Genomic DNA, 26,422 nt, shown 5'->3' on the forward strand with positions numbered 1-26,422 from the left:
CCTCTCCTTTTTGCCGCGGGTCACTCGTTGTGGCATCAAAGGTCCTTTACAGCACCTCGTTCTAGACCTAATCAAATCACTATGCAGTGAATCACGAATCATGTCACTATGGCCATGCCTTCTTAACAAGATAAAAATGACTCCACAAAATTCTGGAGTCTGCAGGACATTCTGGGGGTGTAGACAAGCATGTGTATATCTAGAATGTACATTGCATTATGTCACAAGCAGCAATGTTTTGTTATAGGCTGTTATTGCACCAGTTGTTTACAAATGGGGACAGCAGTTATTTTGTGAATTGATCCAAATAACCAATCAATTTTATAGGAACCAGATTCTCATGACTCACGGCTATTGGTTCAAGAGTTAGAAGACTCATTGAGAGCTGACAGCTCTCGGGTATAAATATTGTGGCACAGTTGGGATAGGGTTCCCTCTCTGGGGGGGATAGATGGACTCCCTCTTTACACACAGCAGCCGTAGAAACAGGAGACAAGTCTAGGAATCTCGTACAAACTAGTCGGCGCCAGTCTTTATTGTGCCACACACAAAAATATAAACAAAAGCATAAACTTAAGTCCTAGCCCGGCTGGGCACTAACTACACAGCAGATTTCCTTGCTATAACAATGGTAGGGCCTATTGCCCTCACCATCAACAAAGCACATGCACAGTACTTACAGGGTTTTAACCAAGTGTCTCTGAACAGGCTAAACTGCCAGCTCCCTCAGGTATGAGATACTGCACCAAGAGATTGCACAGCTCTTATGAGCCACTTCCAGGTGAAACCACTAATTGGCCTGCTCCCAGGCTAAAAGGCCCAAAACCTTGAGTGGCCTGTGGATGGAGCCCTTCCTCTCCTCATATCCACACCCCTAGGACCCAAACCGGCTTTTCCAAAAAGCAGACACTCTGGTCTGTTTACAAAACAGACTTCTCCTGGGTTTTTTTTAGAACACATAGGCCGAAAAACCTAGGACAAATGTACCTGCCATTGACCACTTTACCAGTGCTTCTATCACAATATACCAGGGGCGTATCTATAATGGGTGCAGGGTGTGCGGGGAACACGGGCCCCTGGTTCCAGGGGGGCCCCGCACCGTGCACCCTGCACCCATAATATTAGTTACCTCTCCGAAGTCCCACGTCGGCGCGGGCGTCCGGCTCTTTAAAATGATTGGAAAATGGCCGTGGTGGCCATTTTCCCCTCGTTTGCTCATGCGCAGTACAGGGAAAATGGCCGCTGCAGCCATTTTCCCGGTGACCCGTGCATACACTACAGACTCTGGGCACACTCTAGTGCCCAGAGTCTATAACTCCGGTGCTGGCCGCGCACAGCTCAGTGAGCTGCTGGGCGGAGAGGAGGGGGCCCGTGTCAGAGACTGCACACGGGCCCCTCCTCTCTAGAAACACCCCTCCAATATACATACTGTATGTGAAAAGAATAATGGTTGTGAGTGAGGACTAAAGTTTCTGAATCTACTGATCTTGACAAGTATAGAAAACTAAAGGGAAATGACAAGAGGAAAGATAGCCTATTTAATACAGACCACTTTTCTTCTCAACCCCAGTTTCCATGCAAGAATATGATGCATTTGGCCTCAGTGCCAATCTCTGTCACAGTTCATATTGGATGAAAGAAATCTCCCAATATAATTCCATATTACTATGGGACATATAGAAATGTGTAAAAAAAAAATTGCTAGTGTAATAATAATGTCAACATTATTAAGATTTCAAGATTCTGACAACATAATGTGGCTGTATATGAATGGTACATTAAAAGAAAATGTGTAATCACACCCATTTCAGATGCAAAGTAACATTTATTGGCAGCATTATGTGTTCCATAGCAGGCAGATTCCCCAGGGCTAGATCCGCTTTCAAAAAGTAAAACAGAAAATCTATCTTTGCAGAAAACAAACTTTCTCTTTGTTAAAGCCAGGTTTAGGGTATGTTTATTTTTGCACTGTGAGAAATATTCAACTTTATCATAAAACATAGGCCCGAATTGAATTAGAATCGAAAAGCTGAGATCTGCGAAAAAGTATCGCCGATTGCGACTTTTCACCAGTCGGAAACATATCTCCGTATTTAATTCCAAATACTTTTCGCATACACTGAAATGCAATGTAATAGGCGGAGTGCATTTTTTTTATTTTGGGGTGCAAAGGTGGGGAAACCACTCAGAGCCCTTGGGACAGGGCCCCCAAAGGATAAGTGCATAAAAAAATCCCTAAAAAAAAGTGAGGAACACCCCAAAAAAGTACTGTCATTTTGGGGGCGAAAAAGAACAAGGTGGGGGTACAAGCATAAAAACTAGCGAAATAGACTTTTGGGGGGTCTGCAAGTATGGGTGAGGGGTTTTTTGATTGCAGGTGCTTGCTGCAGGTGCGTTTTTAACGTTCTTTAAAACTTCACTTTAGTCACTTGAAAATATGCTTACACCCATTTTCAGGTACCCCAAATTTGCCAGGACTACTTATTTTCTCCAAAAATACTGCTTTATGCCATTCTTCACCACTTGTGCAAAGACACTAATTAAAGGCAAATGTACCAACTTAAGTACCCCAAACAGTTTAATTAGGACTAATTGGGCACTACTACATTGTTCCCCAATGTTTCTGCATCTTTTTGGGGGGTTCAGGCTGATTTCCCCGATTCTGACACCACTTTCCTCCTGTTCTGACGCCGCGTGTCACCGTTTTCCCGTCTTTTGGAATTGAATAGGGCGAATAGCGGGGACGGGAACAATAAGTTTCTGTGGCCAAAAGATGCGATGTAGGCAAAAAGTCTGGCAGGCGGAACTTTATCGCGGGTGCGAAACTAATTGACTACTGCCCATAGTGTTATTGATATGGTTTTAGTGCAGATTTTCCCCTTTGACCAATATTAATAACTAAAAAATTAGCTGTGATTTTCCAGGATATAATAAAAGTCTGAATTAAATTCTGAGATTTCTTTCATCCAATGTGAACTGAACAGAGACTGGCACTGAGGCTGGGCTGGGTCATATTCTTGCATGTTTGGCAGTACTTGCCTAATCTCCCGGTCATGGCCAGGAGGCTCCCGAAAATGTGTTGGCGCACTGGGCTGCCTGGAAAAGCAAGCAAGTCTCCTGGTCGGCCACCTACCCCCTGACCCCCCTGCACACACACCACCCACAGCAGGAGGGGCGATGATGTGATTCACGCTGAATTGCATCTTTATGAACCCGCTGGACAAGTCCGGTAATCTCTGCATTATGTAGCAGGCCCCCTGTTCCGCACCCTAATGCCGGGTCATGTCCCCTGCCACACACTCTATGCCGCACCACGCCCCCCCTAATGCCTGGCTGCCCCCTCCCGGAGTATTACAGTGACTACAGATGCTCAAAGTGGGCGTCTCAGTTCTTGCACATGCACACAGACGAATCTGCACCAGGGAAGGGTTTGTAGTGGCATTTGCATAAAGTCGCGGACAGACAGCCGACAAGAGACGCAGCCACCTCTGCGTCCTCCTCTGAATTATCCCCTTACTGTCAATCAAGTCCCACCTACTTCACCACAAGCCGGCTATCTTTTGAGGATTACAAAACTGAACACTTTGAAGGAACTGCAAACTGGAACATTAAGAGAGTGACCAGCAAAGTTCGGTGGGCACATACTATCCCAAAATAGCCCCTAAACGTCCTCCATCTGCATATAAAGGAATTTATAATAAATATATGGTAAAATAATTTTTTTGTGTGTTTTTAGTTTTTTTATATAATTTAGGAAACCTACAGCATACATGACATGTAATTTGTAAATCCTTGTATAGTTAAAGGCACACATCCACTAGACGATTAAATTGAGCGATTGAACGATATCGTTATCGTTCAATACTCGTTTGAAAATTGTTTGCACATCATTTGAATAAATGTCTAAAACGACCAGTTAGCGCGCTCCGGCTGGTCGTTTAGACATCTATCATCGGGCAAACATGTTGTACAACCTGACGATAACGTCAGGTTCAACATGTTAGCAGATGATTGAAGTGCCTACACTCAACGACTGCTCATCCAGTATAGGCACAGCGTTCAGTGTTAGTACACTGACAAACGTCTACACGATTACAATGTCGTAATCGTGCAGTCATTTGCCTGTCTTCTAGTGGATGTGCTCCTTAACTCTTATTAGTTATTCTTTCATAATATATTTACTTCTTTAATTATATTTAGATATTTCCAAAAAATAGTATATTTTCCATAGTTGCATTATTCAAATAAATAAAATACAGTTATTGAAAACATAATAGAAAGATTTATTTTTCATATTCATGGTGCGATCACAAACAAACATTTCAGTACACTGTCATTTTCCAAATACAACCTGTAGACAGTTAGGAGCTGATTGGTTGGTACTTTAGGTACCTCCACTTTATCTTACTCCTAGACTTAGTACATCTCCCGCTCTGTGATAATAATGCTAATCTCCCTCTCTGTGATAATAATGCTAATCTCCTGTTCTTACTCTTATCTGTCAGCCATTAGGGGCTCTAAACGGCCAGGCTGTTCAGTGCATCCTTTCAGAATGGCTAGCTTCCCACAGTGATCTAGGCACATACGTCACATACTCACATTCTCCAGTGTTGGGATCTGCTGCTGTTGACTGCACCATAATGCCTGGAAATAGAAAAACGTCCTGAGATTTTGATCAGTTCAATAAAATATATTGTTAACATTATTAGTATCTCTACAGATCATTGGGGAACTTGAAAAACTGTCCAGTGTCTATTCATCTGCTGCTTTATATCAACCTCAACTACTATACATGGTGTTTAAATGTCTTTTTCATATTTTATCCAAAGCATGTACAATAAAATTCTGATTATTTTCTTTCCAGCAATGTAATGCAAGGCTAGAGCACCACTACTTAATGAAAATCGTTATCACACAAACTGCATACAACACAACACTAAAGTAATATTTTATATATTCCAAAGATTTGTGAGAAAATCCAGGATTAAGATGCCAGCATATTTATCTCAGAATACTAAAATATCTACCCTCAAATTTTGAATGAACACAACTCTATAACATATTACAATATCAGATACGAGGAACACTGTTTGATAGAGACCACACAAATGTACAAAAAAATATTTCTTCATTGCAAAATCAATCATTGCATAGTGACTGTCCAATTAGAATAAGCTATAAATTGTGGGGAGATTTATATACCCATAACAAGCAATCAGCTTTAAAGTATTATTTTTATAGAATGTACTTCATAAATGCTAGCTGGAAGCTGATTGGTTGCTATGGGGAACTTCTCCACTTGGTCACTTCTCCACTTTTTATAATAGTGCTTCTCAAATCCAGTCCTCAGGCAACACTAACAGTGCATGTTTTCCATATCTCTTTGCTGGAGCCCAGGGGGTATATTTACTAAAGTGTGGGTTTTAGAAGTGGAGTTGTTGCCCATAGCAACCAATCAGATTCTAGCTATTATCTTCTAGAAGGTGCTAGATAAATGAAAAGTAGAATCAGATTGGTTGCTATGGGCAACAACTCCATTTCTAAAGACCCCAGGTGTATTCTTTACTGACTGACACATTTGAAAAGATCCATAGCTGGTTGTAATTATTTTAATTTTGATTCTGTGGGGAGACATGGACAACATGCACTGTTAAGTTGGGTACACATTAGATGATATGCAAACGATGCAATATCATCAATGATTTCCCTTGAACTCCCGGACAAACGATATAGTGCATACACTGACTGTGCAATCTTACAAATCATGGAACGTTATATTGTGCATCGCTTGATGGCTAGATTGTTAACTATATACCGTTCATGTATCGCCTGGTTGTTCGGTAGAGGGTACACATTGCACGATGTGTGCAAAATCAGTAACGACATCCTCAGATTGAGCAGCACGTAGAACTGACCTAAAGACGCGACCAATGACTCACGGGAGCGCTCGATAGTGCGTACACACTGGACGATTTGTCGTTCCAATCCATCGGAAATCGTCCAAAATATCGTCTAGTGTGTACCCAGCTTTAGTGTGTCCTGAGAACTGGATTTGAGAGGCACTGCTTTAAAAGGTTTGAAGTATTGATGCCCTTCTGCTCCACGGAAGGTTTCTGTCCCCCCTGTGCTCACCTGAATGTGGTGCCTAAACCTAACCCCCCTTTCCAGCACCCTAAACCTAAGCCTCCCGGGGGATGCCTAACTCTAACCTCCACCCCTGGTGGTGCCTAACCCTAACTCACCCTTCCCGTAGCCTAACCCACCTGAGGGGTGCCTAACCCTAATATTCCCCCGGTGGTTCCTAAACCTAACCCTCTCCCCAGCTCTAACCGCTAACATGCCCCTCTTACCTTCGTTTGGGATGGCGGCTGTCGGGATTGCGGCGTCGGGCTAAAGATAGGTGTTGGGATTTTGACGCCTATCTTTAATCCCGAGTCGGGCTTTGGTTGTCGGGATCCCCCGGCCGCCAGTAAATGAACTACATCCCCCTGACAGATCTCCTGACATGGCTGTATTGCATCAATTATGTAGGTTAGTCCCTTGGAAAATTGCACCAAGTAACACCAAGCATGAATCAGCCTGGTGCTTGCAGTGTGCTGGCAGGGAACTCTCAGACATGCATGTTTCCCTGGCTGACACTGAGACATGCTGTACTGCTGAGGATAATAAAGCACACTAGGGGGCTGGTGCAGAGCTGAATACAAGTCCATTCGCAGAGCGTATTTTGCATGTTTTCGCTGTTCTTATGTTCCAAATCAGAACTAAGGGCAACATAGAGTCGAACACAAACACAACTCCTCTCCAGCAGTGACTGAATGGGTTATACTGGGTTGTAACAGGAAGATTTCGGACACCGCATTTGATCATGTTGTTGTCCAGCTAGTATAGCTTGGAACACTCCAACATCCTCTGATAGTTTAGTTTTTAGTCATCCCGGCATTTTATCCTCTCTGTAATAATGCACAGCAACCGTGCATACTGTACATTGCACTCCTCTCAGTGAGAGTTGACATTACTCTGTCACTGTATAAAACCACTGAGATCCATGTTGAAGTCTGCCATCTAGTGATGTATCAAGGTTTTGCACTCGCACACAAAGTGGATGAGGTTGCAGGCAGCCATGTAAGCCTGCTTTACTACGTTAAGCTAATTGCGAGAATCTGTAGGGCTAAAGCAAGAATCAGTGCATCTGCAATAGGAAACCCGTGCAGCCCACTGATTTTACTGCAGACACCGCAAATATCATCAGTATTGGTCCTTGCACCAGCCCCATGCCAAGTGCAAGAGATCATTTGGAAACCGGCTTCCCCAGAATCGCACAGAGCTTTACATACAGGCCCACGACACTTCCATGACACTCCCACAAGTCAGAGAGGTTCCGTGCGCTCACATTGTCGCCTCCCCCAAAGCATTCAATTTCACGGAAAGACAGATCTGGCCAAGTTCCAACCGTTTGCAGAAATGCCTAAATTTGCATCTAAGCATGGCTGTATGTAAGAACTAGCTATTTGCACCCATGCACAGTACCCTGCATTATAATAAGCTGCATTCTAATAAAGTGATCATGATTTTAATTGTCAAAAGTTTTTATATTATTAAACTGGTGCACTAAATTTCTATTTTATGAAATAAACATTTTGGACGAATAGCGAATATTTAGAATTTATACTGAATACCGAGCCAAAGCCAAACCCTAATTTGCATAATAAAATTAATCAGGAGAGGGCAATATTACAAAAAAAATGTTACTCAAGGAACCACAAATTGTTGAAATTCCAACTCAAAATCAAATCTCCAATTAGGTGCTTATTAATATTTTTCAAATGTATGTATGGTCTGTATGAAACAGTGCCCTGATGTTTGTTACTTTTGATATATTAAGGAATTGTTTATTAATACATTTATATTTTTTTCCTTATAGTTTGGCAGAAATCGGTGTGCAATACTGATCCCTGCTTTTCCCTCAAATCAGTGGAATAAAAATAGACTTAAGCAGTGCTATAATTTCCTTTTACAGTAGTAAATTAATAAATAAAATAAAAGAATAGATTTGTGCTTCAGATAAACCTACCTAAAATCGCCAGTGCATGGGAGATAAAATGCATTCTGTTAAACATTGTGGAAAATCTGTACGGGTAAAAGGGACATGATCAGTTTAGTTTATATAAATTCAGTACGTAATCCAAAATAAAATTCAATAAAATAGAGGTTGATGAAAATAATTAGGATTTTCATAACTAATTATTAAAATAGTCATGGACAAAAAAAATACAAAAACAATAAATAAAACCTTTAACAGTAATTCTACTGCATGAAATAAATGTTTCATATAATTTTGCACATGAACTAATACAAACAAGTTATCATGTGTTAACAGTTTTTCTTTGTAAAATGATGCATTTAATGCAATTACTTAATTAGATTTTTCCTATAAGGATCAACATGGATAGTTTTTTATATTTTATATCATTATTTTCTTAGGTAGATATGTTTTGGGAGTTCTTAGATAACATAAATCCATCGTGATTCTGTTTATCTGTGAAAGAGAAATAAAAATGATAAAAGCTAATGTTGATTTTGTGAAGTTTTTTAATTTGTGATCATTTCTTGATTTTAGGATATATTTACTAAAGGTCGATTGTGGCCCATTTTTGGTCGATTTCGTGTTTCAGGGTCTAAATCACACATTCACTTAGAGATAATTTTTTTGCCATTGTTTATAAAAATAAGTCAAAAAAATCATCTGTTAGTAAATGTGTGATTTAGACCCTGAAACACAAAATTTACACAAAAATCAACCAAAATCAGTAAATATACCCCCTGATGCTAGAATGAAACTATATCATACTAATATTAGGTTTAATTTATGGATTCCAACTTTAGCTTTTACTAAACTGTGCATATTCTGAGTATATGAATTACAGTTTTAAATGTATTGTATGAAATGTTATGGTATGTCCTGCTCTGGAATAGTGTAAAACTGACATAATTACACAACGTGTGTAGTGCTAGAAATGGTAGCTTCTCTTCCTATAATTTAGTCAGTTGTTCCAAACACATAAAATTTGCTTATTTGCAGAATCGATAAATGAGGTGTGAAAAATACACATTACATGTACAATACAATTACATCTTACTCTATTAATGCTTAATACTATTCTCTCTTCTATTTCACGTACTTAGTTATGCACATTTTTTACTTCCCTGTAACAGACAAGCTACACAAATTAGGGCCGTATTAAATTACTGTCCCCTTTTGCAAAAAAGTTCCGCTTGCCTGACTTTTCGCCTACATCGCGTGTTTTGGATGCAAAAACTTATCATGCGTGTCCCCGCTTTTCGCCCTATTCAATTACTAACCAGGCGAAAATGGCAAGCGGCGAATGCAGAATAGGCGGAAAGTACTGTCAGAATAGGGGAAATCAGTGTGTACCACCCAAAAAGAAGCACTAACATTGGTGATCAAAGTTGAAGTGTTCCAATAGCCCTAATAAAACTATTTGGGGTACTGAAGTTGTTTAAAATCCTTGTTATTAGCGTGCTTGTAAAAGTGGTGAAGAATGGCATTAAGCAGTATTTGTTGGTGAAAATAAGTAGTCCTGTTAAATTTGGGGTACTTGAAAATGGGTACTAGAATATTTTTATGTCTCTAAAGTGAACTTTTAAAAATGTGAAAAACCACCCTCATACATGCACCTGCAATCCCAAAAACACTTGGCCCCTCCTTACAGCACCCCAATAAGTCTATTTTGCTAGTTTTTATGTTTGTCCTCCCACTTTGTTCTTTTTTGCCCCCCCAAAATGAAAGCACTTTTTTGGGGTGTTCTTTTATTTTTTTCCCTGGATTTTTTGACACAGTGGGTTTTCCCCATGTTTGCACCCCAAAATAAAAATGTTGCACTTTTCACCTGCTATTCTTAGGCAAATCTATTTTGTCGATTACATTACAATGACTTTCCGCGTAGGCGAAAACCAGCTGGAATTGAATACGGAGATAAGTTCCGATCTCGCGAAAAGCTGAGATTGGCGATACTTTTTCACGGAAAATGGCTTTTCTCTTCGAATTGAATACGGCCCTTAATGTTAAATATGCAAGGTAACACTGCATCTGAGTTATTACCTATGAATCGTTCATCATCCGGACTTTATATAACATACTGTACTTCTATATGTAAAGAATATGAACTGTCCCAGCAATATAGTATTTCAGCTTTGCTTCTATACACATAGAACTACCAAATCCCAATATATATTACTGTATATTGCTAATCATATTACACACCTAAGTTTAGCCAACATGTGCCCAGTAATACCACAGCCATTGCATCGCTGCACCAGTGCTCTTTTACAGCAGGAACAAGCAGGACCTCTGTTCCTGAACTTCTCACTAACTATGACATAATCAGTGGCATTTCTAGAGAGGACGGGTGTGCAGTCTCCGACAGGGGCCCCCTCCTCTCCGCCCGGCGGCCGGCAGCGCACTGAGCTGTGCGCGGTCAGTGCCGGAGTTATAGACTCTGGGCACTAGAGTGTGCAAAGAGTCTATAGTGTATGCATAGGGCACCAGGAAAATGGCCGCGGCGGCCATTTTCTCTGTACTGCGCATGCGCAAACTACGAGAAAATGGCCAGTTGTTTTACAGCACCGGCACCCCGCACCTACTTGGGACTCCGGAGAGGTAAGTAATATTATGGGTGCAGGGTGTGCGGTGCGGGGCCCCCCTGCACCCATTGTAGATACGCCCCTGGAGATAATGTTATATATATGGTTCAGGAACTGGGGGGTGGAGCTACTGGGGATGGAGCTATGAAAATCCAAATTATATATTCAATTTATAAATTCACAGCTGGTGCCAGAAGGGGTGGGCGGGTTTAGCTAGAAAAGGTATAGTCAGAAACATTCCCCAGGACAGAGCTGTGAACCAGTAAAGGGCTACATGACATGTAGGAGTCTCAGTTATACATATTTGCAAATATATGATAAGCCTGTGGTACATACTTGCCGACATTCAGCTCCCTCCTTCCGGGAGGGGGCTTAATGTCAGCTTACAGCCGGGTCGTGGCCACACGATAATGCTGTTGTTGGGGCGTGGCCAGTGCGGACCGGGGGCGTGGCCGTGAGATCGTGTCGGCGTGGCTCTGCCCCCTCTTCACAATGCCGGGGTAAACAGCATTGTAAAGCGCGGGCGGGGCCACAATGAGCGACACCCGATTATCAGGAGGCTCCCGGCCAAATCGGGAGGGTAGGCAAGCCTGCTGTGGTACATCCAACTACAGTAGCTCTCAACACATAAATATGTGATCTGTAGGACTCTCATGGTTTAGAGATATGCTGGCCATACACTAGCGTGATTTCGTGGCGATTGCACGATTTTAGATGCCTCTTACGATGCATTTAGTGCAAATCGTGCAGTATTTAGGTACGAATACGTTGCAATGCGTGCTCCTGATGCTCTTATATCATATCTTATGATCAGACATGCAGCCCATATTATCCATCGTAATCGTACGCAGATCGTGCTGTGTATTTGCGCATTTTATGCAACGTGCATCCGACCGTCTGAGCGGCGTCATTTCAGTGACATTTTTCTCTATTTAAATTTATTATGATCGCATGTTTTTAGTGAGGCACACGATCGATCATATCACGACCCGTCGTATAGGGACGAATGATCGTATGTACATCGAGTGTCAAAAAGCACCAAATTGTGCGGTCGGGACTGCCAGGGAGCTGTTCAAAGGAAATTGTATGCTGAATCGCATCTTATGTTGGTCGTACTAGTGTATGGCTAGCATTAGGTACATGCCTTGATGTGGTGTGTGGTTTATCTAATATTTGTAAATGTGCGTAAATGAGACTAGATAATGAGCTTTTTTTTACTAATCACTGGTGGCTGGGTCATTTATTTTAATTATTAATAATGCAAAACACCTATTACTAATATTATATGTGCCATGCTATACATACCTAATAATGGCACAGCCCTAATATTGTCTTATATGAACAGAAAACATACTTATTGCATTGCTGTTTATTCATTATATTGCCCTACATGTACAATATATTACTATATATATATATATATATATATATATATATATATATATATATATATATATATATATAGATATACAGTCAGGTCCATAAATATTGGGACATTGACAGAATTTTCATATTTTGGCCTCTATTCACCACCACAATGGCTTTGAAATGAAACAAACAAGATGTGATTTAACTGCAGACTTTCAGATTTAATTTGAGGGTAATTACATCCAAATTAGGTGAACTGTGTAGGAATTACAACGGTTTCTATATATGCCTCCCACTTTTTAAGGGGCCAAAAGTAATGGGACAAACTAAACAATCCTAAATCTAACTTTCACTTTTTAATACTTTGTTGCAAATCCTTTGCAGGCAATTACAGCCTGAAGTCTGGAACGCATAGACATCACCAGACGCTGGGTTTCATCCCTGGTGATGCTCTGCCAGGCCTCTACTGCAAATGTCTTCAGTTCCTGCTTGTTCTTGGGGCATTTTCCCTTCAGTTTTGTCTTCATCAAGTGAAATGCATGCTCAATCGGATTCAGGTCAGGGGATTGACTTGGCCATTGCATAACATTCCACTTTTTAGCCTTAAAAAACTCTTTGGTTGCTTTTGCAGTACGCTTCGGGTCATTGTCCATCTGCACTGTGAAGCGCTGTCCAATGAGTTCTGAAGCATTTGACTGAATATGAGCATATAATATTGCTCGAAACACTTCAGAATTCATTCTGCTGCTTTTGTCAGCAGTCACATCATCAATAAATACAAGGGAACCAGTTCCATTGGCAGCCATACATGCCCACGCCATGACACTACCACCACCATGCTTCACTTATGAGGTGGTATGTTTTGGATCATGAGCAGTTCCTTTCCTTCTCTTCTGTTCCCATCACTCTGGTACAAGTTGATCTTTGTCTCATCTGTCAATAGGATGTTGTTCCAGAACTGTAATGGCTTTTTTAGATGTTGTTTGAAAACTCTAATCTGGTCTTCCTGTTTTTGTGGCTCATCAATGGTTTCATTCTTGTGGTGAACCCTCTATATTCACTCTTGTGAAGTCTTCTCTTGATTGTTGACTTTGACACATATACATCTACCTCCTGGAGAGTATTCTTGATTTGGCCAACTGTTGTGAAGGGGTTTTTCTTCACCAGGGAAATAATTCTTTTGTCATTCACCACAGTTGTTTTCCGTGGTCTTCCGGGTCTTTTGGTGTTGCTGAGCTCTCCGGTGTGTTCTTTCTTTTTAAGAATGTTCCAAAGAGTTGATTTGGCCACACCTAATGTTTTTGCAATCTCTCTGATGGGTTTGTTTTCATTTTTCACCCTAATGATGGCTTGCTTCACTGATAGTGACAGCTCTTTGGATCTCATATTGAGAGTTGACAGCAACTGATTCCAAATGCAAATGTCACACCTAGAATCAACTCCAGACCTTTTACCTGCTTAATTGATAATGAAATAATGAGGGAATAGCCCACACCTGTCCATGAAATAGCTTTTGAGTTGATAGTCCCATTACTTTTGGCCCCTTAAAAAGTGGGAGGCACATATTGAAACTGTTGTAATTCCTAAACCGTTCACCCGATTTGGATGTAATTACCCTCAAATTAAATCTGAAAGTCTGCAGTTAAAGCACATCTTGCTGTTTCATTTCAAAACCATTGTGGTGGTGAATAGAGGACAAAATATGAAAATTCTGTCAATGTCCCAATATTTATGGACCTGACTGTATATATATATATATATATATATATATTAGGGATGAGCGGGTTCGGATTTATGAAATCCGAACCCCCCTCGACCCAAGCCAGGAACTGAGTCCGGCTCAGGTTTTCCCGCCAGACTCGGTTCCTGGAACGAGGTAAAACATCATCCTCACGCTGTCAGATTCTTGTGGGTTTTGGATTCTATAAAAGGTCCCTGCATCGGCGCCTTTTTTCACTCCGGCTGTGGACAGTGAAGAGGGAGGGTGGAGGTTGCTGTGCTGGTGCTGCTGTTATCCATAGGGGCTGTGTCCAAAGTCCATAGGGGCTGGCTGGGCTGCGTTGTACAGTGCTGTTGTCCCATAAAGGCTGTAGTCCTGAAGGGGTGCTGTTGTGTTGTCCATGGGGTGCTCTGTCCATCAGGGGTGCTCCCCGCAAGTGCAATAAAAATGATCATTATTTTCTGTTTGAGGGCGCATTAGCCGCACGTGCATCGCAAAGTAGCAGCGCCAAGCGTGTGTCTGTGTCATAAGTCAAGGGCCGGCTGGTCTCTTTAAGGGTGGTGTAACCCCCAAAGTGCCCCCAAAAATTAAAACATTTTCTTTTTTTCCTTTTCTTTGTTTGTGTGAGCCTTAGCCGCATGTGCATCAACAAAGTAGCAGCGCCAACGGTGCGCCTGTGTCATAAGTCAAGGGCCGGCTGGTCTGTTGAAGGGAGGTGTAACACCCAAAGTGCCCCCAAAAATTAAAACATTTTCTTTTTTTTCTTTTTCTGTGTTTGAGTGAGCCTTAGCCGCACGTGCATCAACACAGTAGCAGCGCCAAGTATGTACTCTTTGGGGCATGGTTTTTCAAACTACCATCCTGCCTGCCACTGCAGTGCCACTCCTAGATGGGCCACGTGTTTGTGCCGCCCACATTTGTCTTTTAGAATAGTCATCCAGCTACCTCAGAGCTACTTTATTGTCTAAAAATCAATATTGTGAGGTGTGAGGTGTTCAGAATAAACTGGAAATGAGTGGAAATGAATGATATTCAGGTTAATAATAGTGTAGGAACAAAAAAACAATTATTCTATGATTTTAGCTGTTTTTATGCTTATTTCCAAATAAATACAGATCCAAAACACAAAACCCAGAACCCAAAACACAGAAAGGTGGTTTTGGCAATACCAATCCAGATCCAAAATACGAAGAAAGATCCAGATCCAAAACCAAAACACAAAACACGAAAAAGTGGCTGGTGTGGAAACTAGATGGGATTTGGTACCGGGGACACACTACCTCCATCAATTGTCTAAATCCCACTTCACTAATGACAGATACCGGATGCACATCTAACACCAACATAGCTGTCAAGTCCTCAGTTATCCGCTTTGCTTCCAGATGACTGCTGTTGTACTTCAACCTCCTCGCTAAGGACTGTTGGGGGGTCAATTGCTTAGTAAAAGAAGTAGTGGTGTTCCTACTTCCTCTCTGGGATGATGAACGACTCCCAGCAGTAACAGCAGCAGCGGCAGCAGTAGGCGTAGCAATGCAGGATCCACTGGAGGAATCCCGGATAGGAGAGTCAGTCATGCCAGTGACATGGCCTGCAGGACTACTTCCAATCCTGACTGAGGAGGAAATTGACGAGGAGGGAGTTGACCGTGTGGTTTGCAGGTGCTTGGATACAACAGGACAAAGGGATTTAGGTGTCCCTGGACTGCTTATGGTCTTAGCCACAGTTTCTGAACTTGACAGTAACTTTTTATGAACGCGCTGCAGGTGACGTATAAGGGAGGATGTTCCTAGGTGGCTAACGTCCCTACCCCTATTTATTCCACCTTTACATATGGTACACATGGCAAGACAGTTGTTGTCCGGATTTGGATAGAAATATTGCCAGACCAAAGAGGTGGAATGTTTGGTCTTCTGCCCAGGCATGACCGTGATGGGCTTTTTCATCCCACGGACAACAACTGTCTCCCACGGACCCTTATTTTAACAAACCACATAACTATCAGAATCCTCCTCACCAACTTCCTCCTCAGCGCCAGCTACACCAGTATCCTCATCCTGTTGTACTTCAACAGTGACATCTTCAATTTGCATATCAGCAAATGGACTGTGGGTTCTCCTTTCTAGCACTTGCAGAGGGAGTGTAAATGGTGGAAAGAGCCACTTATTCCCGTCCAGTGTTGGGAAGATCAGGCATCGCAACCACCGCCACACTTGGACTCTACTTGGGGATTTGTGATATCTTCTTAGCTCGCACAGTTCTTTGCTGTGCTTTTGCCAGCTTAACTCGTTTGATTTTTGTAGCTGGAGGAGGGCTTCCATCGTCATGTGAAGCTGAACCACTAGTCATGAACATAGGAAAGGACCTTAGCCGTTCCTTGCCACTCCGTGTCGTAAATGGCATATTATTTGTTTGTTTATGTTTCTCCTCAGATGATTTAAATGTTTTTTTTAAGGTCATTTTCCTGAACTTTGTCATTTGGGATTTTATATGCCCTCTACTATGACATTGGGCATCGACTTTGGCAGACGACATTGATGGCATTTTATCATCTATTTCATGACTAGTGGCAGCAGCTTCAGCACTAGGAGGAAGTGGTTCTTGATCTTTCCCTATTTTATTTTTATCGGACAAATTTTTGTCCTCCATTTATGTTATATTGATATATACGTGCGGCTAAGGTGTACACAAACACAGAAAAAGATTTTTTTATTTTTTTGGAGTGCACTTTGGGGGTTACACACCCTTTAACAGATGAGCCAGCTGGCCCTTGACTTATGACACAGGCGCACGCTCGGCGCTACTTTGTTGATGCACGTGCGGCTACAGCGCACACAATTCACAAACACAGAAAAGAAGAATTTTTTATTTTTTTTGGAGTGCACTTTGGGGGTTACACCACCCTTTAACAGACGAGCCAGCCGACCCTTGATTTATGACACAGGCGCACGCTTGGTGCTACTTTGTTGATGCACGTGCGGCTACAGCGCATACAATTCACAAACACAGAAAACAAGAATTGTTTTTTTGCACTTGGGGGGAGCACCCCTGATGGGCAGATCACAGCACCCCTTTAGGACTAAAGCCTTTATGGGACACTGCAGAACACAGCCCCTATGGACAACTGTCTGCACAACACCGTCTAGCCAGCCCCTATGGACAACAGCAGCACAACACAGCCCAGCCAGCCCCTATGGACAAAAGGAATCGGTTTGATATCCCGACAAAACAGCAGAGCCCGGCAGCGGAAGCCCGACAGCGCTGGAAATCCCGATCGTGGTAAGGTAAGTATCTACTAACCTAACCTAACCCCCCTAACCCTAACCCTCTTTAGGGGTGCCAAACCTGAACCTCCCCCCCAAGTGCCTAACCCTAACCCCCCCTTTCCCCATACTTGCCTACATTGTATTTCCCTTTTGCGGGAGACTTGGGGAGAGTAGAAAGATCGGGTCGTGATGGGGGCGGGGCCTGACATCTTGCGTCATTAGGCCCCGCCCCCTTAGTGGCTAATTGCCGTGATTGGCGTAAATTCGCATAAGGGGCGGGGCTAAATGACGCGATTCATGCAGAATTGCGTAATTAAGCCCCGCCCCCTACACAGAGACCCGCGATTGCTGTGGAAGTTCTCCCCATTCTGCCCACTTCACTAGGAAGTGGGCAGAAAGCGGGAGAAATGCCTACCCTTCCGGGGGTGCGGGGGGTTACCCGAAAAATCGGGAGCCTCCCGCGAAAACCGGGAGGGTAGGCATCCTGCTGCCTAAACCTAAGGGTGCTTAACCCTAAGTCTCCCCCGGGGGTGCCTAACCCTCCCTCCCCCTAGCCTAACCCTAACCCTCCCGGGGGGGTGCCTAACCCTAAGTCCCCCCAGGTGCCCTAAACCTAACCCTCCCCCCCGCAGCTGTCCGCTTGCGGCGCCCGGCATCCCTTCGATTGGGATGCAGGACGCCGGTCTCCCAGCATCGGGGAAATGACAGGCATCTAGATATAGACGCCGGTCATTTATCCCACGCCGGGATAAAGCAGTCGGGAAGCCGGCTGCCAGGATTCCGGCAGCTGGCTTCCCGATTGTATACCGGACAACAGCAGCCCAACACAGCCCAGCCAACCACTATGGACTTTGGAGTGGACACAACCCCTATAGACAACAGCAGCACAGCACAGCCCAGCCAGCCTTAACTCCCACCCTTCCCTCTTCACTGTCCACTGCCGGAGTGACAAATGGCGCAGACGCAGGGAACTTTTATAGAATCCAAAACCCGCAAGATCCGACAGCGGGATGATGACGTTTTGCCTCGATTTCAGGTCCGAGTCAGGCAGGAAAACCCGAGCCTGACTCGGTTCCCGGCTCGGATCGGGGGGGCTTAGGGGGATTCGGATTCCATAAATCCGAACCCGCTAATCCCTAATATATATATATATATATATATATATATATATATATACACACACACACATTACTGTATATACATAATAATGTGCTATATGTACACAATACTACTCTATACACTACATTTACTGTACGGGTATTTTCCTAATGACACCATATATATGTACATATATGTATACACAGTTACCTTACACAATACATTACTGTAAATTCTTCATAATGCCCTAACTGTACATAATATTACAATATACACTACTATCTATTCCTAATAGTGCCCTTTATGTACACAATATTACTATACACACTACATTACTGTATATTAATAATAATCCCCTATATGTACATATTATTACCATATACACTACATTACTGTACATTCAGAATAGTGCCCTATATGCACACATTACAGTACTATATACACTACATTACTGTATATTCCTAATAATGTCTTATATGTACATAATATTACCATATACACTACATTACTGTACATTCAGAATAGTGCCCTACATGTACCCATTATTACCATCATCACTGTACATTCATAATAGTGTCCTATATGTAGACAATATTACTATATACACTACATTACTATATATTCCTAATAATGTCCTACATGTACTCAATTTTACCATATACACTACATTACGGTATAGTCCTAATATATTCCAACATGTACACTATATTACTGTATACTGTACTTTACAAAACTGTATATTCCAAATAATACCCTATATGTGCACAATATTACCTTACACATCACATTGCTGTATATTGCTAATAATTTCCTACATGAATAATATTACCATATACATTACATCACTACATACTATTACCATATACACTACATTAATAAAAGTATTACCATATACACTATATTACTATATATTCCTAATAACCTATATGTACACAATATTACCATATACACAACATCACTGTACATTCATAATAGTGCCCTATTGGTACACAATATATATACTATATACGATACATCACTGTACAGTCATAATAGTGCCCTCTATGTACACAGTATACCATATACACTACATTACTGTATATTAATTTTACTATATATACTACATTACTGTATACTCCTAATAATACTCTATATGTACATTATACTACTATATACACTACATTACTGTTTATTCATAATAATCCCCTATATTTACACAATATCATATACAATACATGACTGTGGGGCCTATTCATCATCGATAAATGGCTCGGTAACCATGCGAAAATGCTTGTTTCCGCATATTTTATTTACTGGGGCATTCATCATCAGGGGTCCCAAATGGACCACCTGATATTCAGCAAACACCGAAAACTGAAAGTTTTGGGAGTCTGCTTGCGAGAACAAGCGCCATCTTCAGACAGCGCTTGTTCTCAGATCCTCGCTTTTTCCTATGGGAAGGAGTTTCGGGGATGCGATCCCAGCGGATCCCTCCGCCGCCTTCTCACTACCTCCCTGTCGGCTTTGTGCATACATGACCTCAGGTCACGCATGCGTAGCTGCGCCGACAGGGAGCAGGTAAGCAACTCAGCTACCCTGTAGCTGCGACACTAACTGTGGGGACAGCTGCTTTTCGGAACAGCTGTCCCTGCACCGGAGCAACGATGAATTGCTCCGGTGTCAAGTCTCCCCCGCTGTGAGTTGGATACTTAAGTATCCCTCACAGCGAGACCATTACTTAATCATTGGGGGCCACACAGCCGCCGATGATGAATAGGCTCCTGTATATTCCTACTAATGCCCTATATGTACATAATATTACTATATACTGTACACTACATTACTGTATATTCCTAATAATGCCTTATATGTACACAATATTACCATATACACTACATTACTGTATATTCCTCCTAATGCCCTATATGTACACAATATTACAATATACTGTATATGTACACAATATTACTATATAAGCTACATTACTGGATATTCCTACTAATGTCCTATATTACTATACACTGTACACTAGATTACTGTATATTCCTACTAATGTCCTATATGTACACAATATTACAGATGTACTACATTACTGTATATATTCCTACTAATGCCCTATATGTACACAATATTCCTATTTATACCTTAAATGTAAACAATATTAGTATATACACTACAGTAATGTATATTCCTGCTAATGCCCTATTTGTACACAATATTACTATATACACTACATTACTGTATATTCCTATTAATGCCCTATATGTACACAATATTACTATATACTGTACACTACATTACTGTATATTCCTGCTAATGCCCTATTATATGAACACAATATTACTATAGACACTACATTACTGTATATTCCTACTAATGCCCTATTATATGTACACAATATTACTATAGACATTACATTACTGTATATTCCTTTCCTACTAATGCCTACTAATGTCCTATATGTACACAATATTACAGATGTACTACATTACTGTATGTATTCCTACTAATGCCCTATATGTACACAATATTCCTATTTATACCTTAAATGTAAACAATATTAGTATATACACTACAGTAATGTATATTCCTACTAATGCCCTATTTGTACACAATATTATACTATATACACTACATTACTGTATATTCCTACTAATGCCCTATATGTACACAATATTACTATATACTGTACACTACATTACTGTATATTCCTGCTAATGCCCTATTATATGTACACAATATTACTATAGACATTACATTACTGTATATTCCTACTAATGCCTACTAATGCCCTATATGTAGTTTTATGTACACAATATTACTATGTACTGTACAGTCCATTACTGTATATTCCTACTAATGCCCTATATGTACACAATATTACAAAATGCTGTACAGTCCATTACTGTGTATTCCTACTAATGCCCTATATGTACACAATATTACTATATACTGTACACTACATTACTGTATATTCCTGCTAATGCCCTATTATATGAACACAATATTACTATAGACACTACATTACTGTATATTCCTACTAATGCCCTATTATATGTACACAATATTACTATAGACATTACATTACTGTATATTCCTACTAATGCCTACTAATGTCCTATATGTACACAATATTACAGATGTACTACATTACTGTATATATTCCTACTAATGCCCTATATGTACACAATATTCCTATTTATACCTTATATGTAAACAATATTAGTATATACACTACAGTAATGTATATTCCTACTAATGGCCTATTTGTACACAATATTACTATATACACTACATTACTGTATATTCCTACTAATGCCCTATATGTACACAATATTACTATATACTGTACACTACATTACTGTATATTCCTGCTAATGCCCTATTATATGTACACAATATTACTATAGACATTACATTACTGTATATTCCTACTAATGCCTACTAGCCCTATATGTACACAATATTACTATGTACTGTACAGTCCATTACTGTATATTCCTAGTAATGCCCTATATGTACACAATATTACTATGTACTGTACAGTCCATTACTGTATATTCCTACTAATGCCCTATATGTACACAATATTACAACATGCTGTACACTACATTACTGTATATTCCTACTAATGTCCTTTTATATGCCTCTTTCCTCTCTATCTTCCCCTTCTGTGTCATCCCTGTCTGTCTGCCCTTCCCCGTTAGAATGTAAGCTCTCACAAGCAGGGACATCTTCCCTCATGTGCTTCTCTATAGATTTTCTTCTACTCCTTACTCCCCATAGGGTCACCTAACACTTGACTGCCAACTCCCTGCTGCTTATTGTGAGTGCTTTAATCGCTATTGCAGCAATGTATATAAATTCTGTCCTTGTCATGCACTGTAATGTACTTAAGTTACTTGTTTCTTGTTCACTTACAAGTTTTATGTACTATGTAAGGCGCTGCGGAACACTTGTGGTGCCATATAAATAAACTAAAAAATCTAAGTCAACTTGGCGCTAGTCAGATTCTATATATAAATGTATAAGTATGTAAAATAGCTGCACACACCTATGGGTCTATGAGGAACCCACAAAAATTAGATTATCTAGGTAGTCTCAGACAAGCAAAAGAAGAATGTTGGTGTTGCGCTTATAAATGACCAATTCATTAATAAAGTTTTCTGGACCGGCAGCGAAATGTGTCAGAGGATCATCACTTACTGCTACACATTGCTACAAGTTGCTACTTTGTTTTCCTTATCCACCGGACTTTATTTTAAACAACCGAATTTCTGATTATTTGAAAGCCGGCTGTAATACAGTTACCATACTTGGCTTGGTGATGCTGGACTTGGATTAACATGGGGACAGGTGAAGGCAGTCACAAGTTGACTTTATTACAGCCTCCGGACCCGTTGGGGCTGCGTCTCAGTGTGTCATCAGTTCCAAATTGGGAGCAACCACATTAAGCAGCCCATTCGACTAATCCCGCAAAGACCAACAAGCGCTATGTTGCTGTAAGTCCTAGAGGTGATTATATTAGAAGCCTCACCTCGCTTCATACGGAGGACTTCAAATATATATTTATCCTGCGCAAAGACCTGGAGGTCGGAGATGATGGATTAATATTATTATGGTCCGATGAGATCACTGCGTCTTTAGACGTTTTTCATATGTTTTAAAAGTATACTGTATGTGATTCCCAGCAGGGATTGTTTTTTATATATATAATAGGAATATAGCAGCTGTTGTTTTTTTTTTTACATATTACTCAGACTAGTCTGTATACTTCTTTTAGAGAAATATTTTTAAATATTTGTGATTGCAATATTGTTGCAAATGCTAAATAATACATAAAGAAGAGATTTCTTAATCATGTATTTGGTGTCTTGACTCTGCCATGCCCAGTTACTAATTAATTTAATATTTGAATTGGTCATTTATAAGCGCAACACCAACATTCTTCTTTTGCCATATAAATAAAGGATAGTAATAATAATATGTACACAATATTATTATAGACACTACATTACTGTATATTCCTACTTATGCCCTATATGTACAAAATATTACTATATATGCTACATTACTGTATATTCCTACTAATACCCAATTATGTGTACACATAATTACTATAGACATTACATTACTGTATATTCCTACTAATGCCCTATATGTACACAATATTACCATATACACTAAATTACTGTATATTCCTACTAATGACCTATATGTACACAATATTACCATATACACTATATTACTGTATATTCCTACTAATGACCTATATGTACACAATATTACCATATACACTAAATTACTGTATATTCCTACAAATGCCCTATATGTACACAATATTACTAAATACGGTACACTACATTACTGTATATTCCTGCTAATGCCCTATTATATGTACACAATATTACTGTAGACACTACATTACTGTATATTCCTACTAATGCCTACTAATGCCCTATATGTACACAATATTACTAAATACGGTACACTACATTACTGTATTTTCCTGCTAATGCTGTATTATATGTACACAATATTACTGTAGACACTACATTACTGTATATTCCTACTAATGCCCTATTATATGTACACAATATTACTAAATACGGTACACTACATTACTGTATATTCCTGCTAATGCCCTATTATATGTACACAATATTACTGTAGACACTACATTACTGTATATTCCTACTAATGCCCTATATGTACACAATATGACTAAATACTGTATACTACATTACTGTATATTTCTAATTATGCCAGAGTCTTATTTTTGCACTATATGTAGACAATGTTTCCATACAAACTGAATTAATGTATATTCCTAATAATCCCACAACACTAATTTTGCACTATATATGTGTACAATATCAACACACACACTGCATTACTGTATGTCACTTATATAATGATGCAAACCTGTTACCCTAGATCTATAAAATATTAACACACACACTGCAATACTGTATATTTGTAATAATGTCCCACATAGATACTGTTGCCCAGTTATACAAGCAATTTGTTCTTAATAATGGTAATAATACCACTCTGCCACACACACTGCATCACCATATATTATAAATCATGCTGCAAACCTAATATTACCCTACACAAACCCTTCATTACCACACATGTGCCTGTATTGCTAATAGTAATGGCACGTACAACACCTGTATGTGCTCTGTAATGTACCATGCACAAAGCAGGTTTCTGGAGTGTGGTATCTATTAATATAAATCATGCTGTCATCCTGTCCAACAATTGAAATATCTAAATTGATATTTAAACTAACAGATTGCGGTTACAAGTTTCCCTTATATCAGACAACTGAAAACAAGACAGAAATTCACATGAAACACAGCTTATTATTATTATGCCCTGATGCAAACATTCACGAATTACACGTTTGCACCATACATAGTGTGGATGCTGTTTATCGCACTTTCTACATTCATTGGCGGGTTTCTTCATACGCACCTAAAATTCAGACCAAAATGAGAGACCATTCATTACTGAAAGTGGAACAGTGGTATTTTTGTCCAATGAGGGACAGTTGGGAGGTACTCTGCTCAGTAATGTCTCAATAAAAAATACATTTATATATGCAAAGTAATAACATCTATATCATCCTACTGTAAGTTGTAATAAATTCAATAAATAATATAAACATGCAATGTCACAATGTAAACATTATTCAGTGGTACAATTTATGTTGCCCTGAATGTTCCCCATAAAGCCACAAACTTGTATCTGTCTTACACGTGCCTTGTACTGTTCACGCCTTGTGTGACTAATTTTTATACCTGTACATACAAAGGCAAATTTCAGTCCTTGCACTCACCTGTGTTAGTCTCTGTAGTTCTTACTTGCTGTACTGAGTATATAAGACCTGCTGTGCACTGTACTGTCTCCACTGTAATGTGTAGTATGTGCTCTGTGTAAGTGAGCTACTTATACCAACATCAGACTACAGTCAGGAGGGGTGGGAGGGAAGAGGCACTATGACAGGGCGGGGAGGTGAAGGAAGGTGTAGAGCATCCCCCAAATCATTTATAAAACTTCTACCCAAAATATAACCTGCACGTAAAAGTATTCAGTACTGTATTTACATTTATAGTACTGTATTCTGTATTTTATGCCTAAATCAGCATCGATAGACTCTATTGTTTGATTAGTGTCACAATGATCTTACTGGAGAAAATAAAAATGTATATGGGTGCAGTGATACAGAACTAATCATAATAATGATTCTATGGAATTTTACAGGAGCCTGATTGCCAAGAATGTTATGCACAATTTTGCCAGTTATTTTTGCCATACAGTAGTTATACAATGTACTGTCTACGATTTAACAATATTAGTTACAGTATACATTGATGCTGTTATGCAAGTTTATGCAGCACACATCTGTTTTATGCGTGTTTATCAGGTGTATAAAAATGTTTTTGTTTATAATGGATTATTGAAGTAAAAACACATAGTCAGTTTGTGTTAAAAGAAATGATGAAGGCCCAGTTATATTTAGTTACTCCCAATTACAACCAAGTTCTTATATTTTATTTTAACTTTAAAACTCCAGCTTGTAGGGGCAATATTGCATCTGGGCAAAACCATGTTGTGTTGCAGGATGGGGGTCATATTTAAAATGTGTGTACAGATGTTGAATGGCAGCTTAACTCTAAAGGTGCGTACACACACAACGATTTTTTGAGCAATTTAACTATAACGACATCGTTATCGTTCAATCGTTCAAAAAATAGTTCAGTGTAAAATGATGAACGATTATCATTCATGTGCGTTCACGTTTGTCGATTGTAGTTTGTAGTTCAGTCAGCTGGCCAACTGAACGATTTTCAAAAGAAGTTGCAACATTTTTCCTTCAACACACAGATAAAACCAACTACTTTGTAAAACGATTTTCGTTCACTTTTTCAAGGGAAAAACTGAACGAAAATCGTTCAACGAAAATCGTTCATTACTAACATCGTTGTGTGTGTATGCACCTTTAGGGGGTCTAACCTGTTCTGTGCAAAGGGTGCAAGATGCTGTTGCAACGGTGTTAAAATGCCTGCAATAGACCGGCATCTCACACCCTTTGGGGCCCACTCTATGCCCGAATTCGCTGAATTTTGCTCGGAGCACTATGGGCGAATTCGGGTTGCTGTAAAGTGCAGCCACTGCCACTATGACTCGCACCGGAGAAATCAAGCTACCTAGTATTTCGGTGCTACATGCAAAAGCAGACAGTGGTTTCCCTGCATGCAAGCTAGAATTGCATTTGCATCAGTCCAGATACATTGCAACATTTCTCCATGTGCAATTTACG

At 40.2% G+C, this 26,422-nt stretch overlaps 1 protein-coding gene across 1 annotated transcript in view; it reads right to left on the minus strand.

The window, feature by feature from the left end:
- COCH (cochlin) overlaps positions 1-25,023 on the minus strand; it is a 90,526-nt gene extending 65,503 nt beyond the window's left edge. The window contains exons 1-3 of the mRNA XM_088456606.1: positions 24,938-25,023; positions 8,072-8,127; positions 4,600-4,644 (exon numbers count right to left, since the gene is read on the minus strand). Of these exons, the coding sequence (XP_088312732.1) occupies positions 4,600-4,644; positions 8,072-8,117 (91 nt within the window). The 5' untranslated portion in view covers positions 8,118-8,127; positions 24,938-25,023. The remainder of the gene's footprint in view (positions 1-4,599; positions 4,645-8,071; positions 8,128-24,937) is intronic.
- Positions 25,024-26,422: the final 1,399 nt, after the last annotated feature.

Source organism: Taudactylus pleione, unplaced genomic scaffold, assembly GCF_031769625.1.
Source record: "Taudactylus pleione unplaced genomic scaffold, aTauple2 ptg000707l, whole genome shotgun sequence".
Lineage (NCBI taxonomy): Eukaryota > Metazoa > Chordata > Amphibia > Anura > Myobatrachidae > Taudactylus > Taudactylus pleione.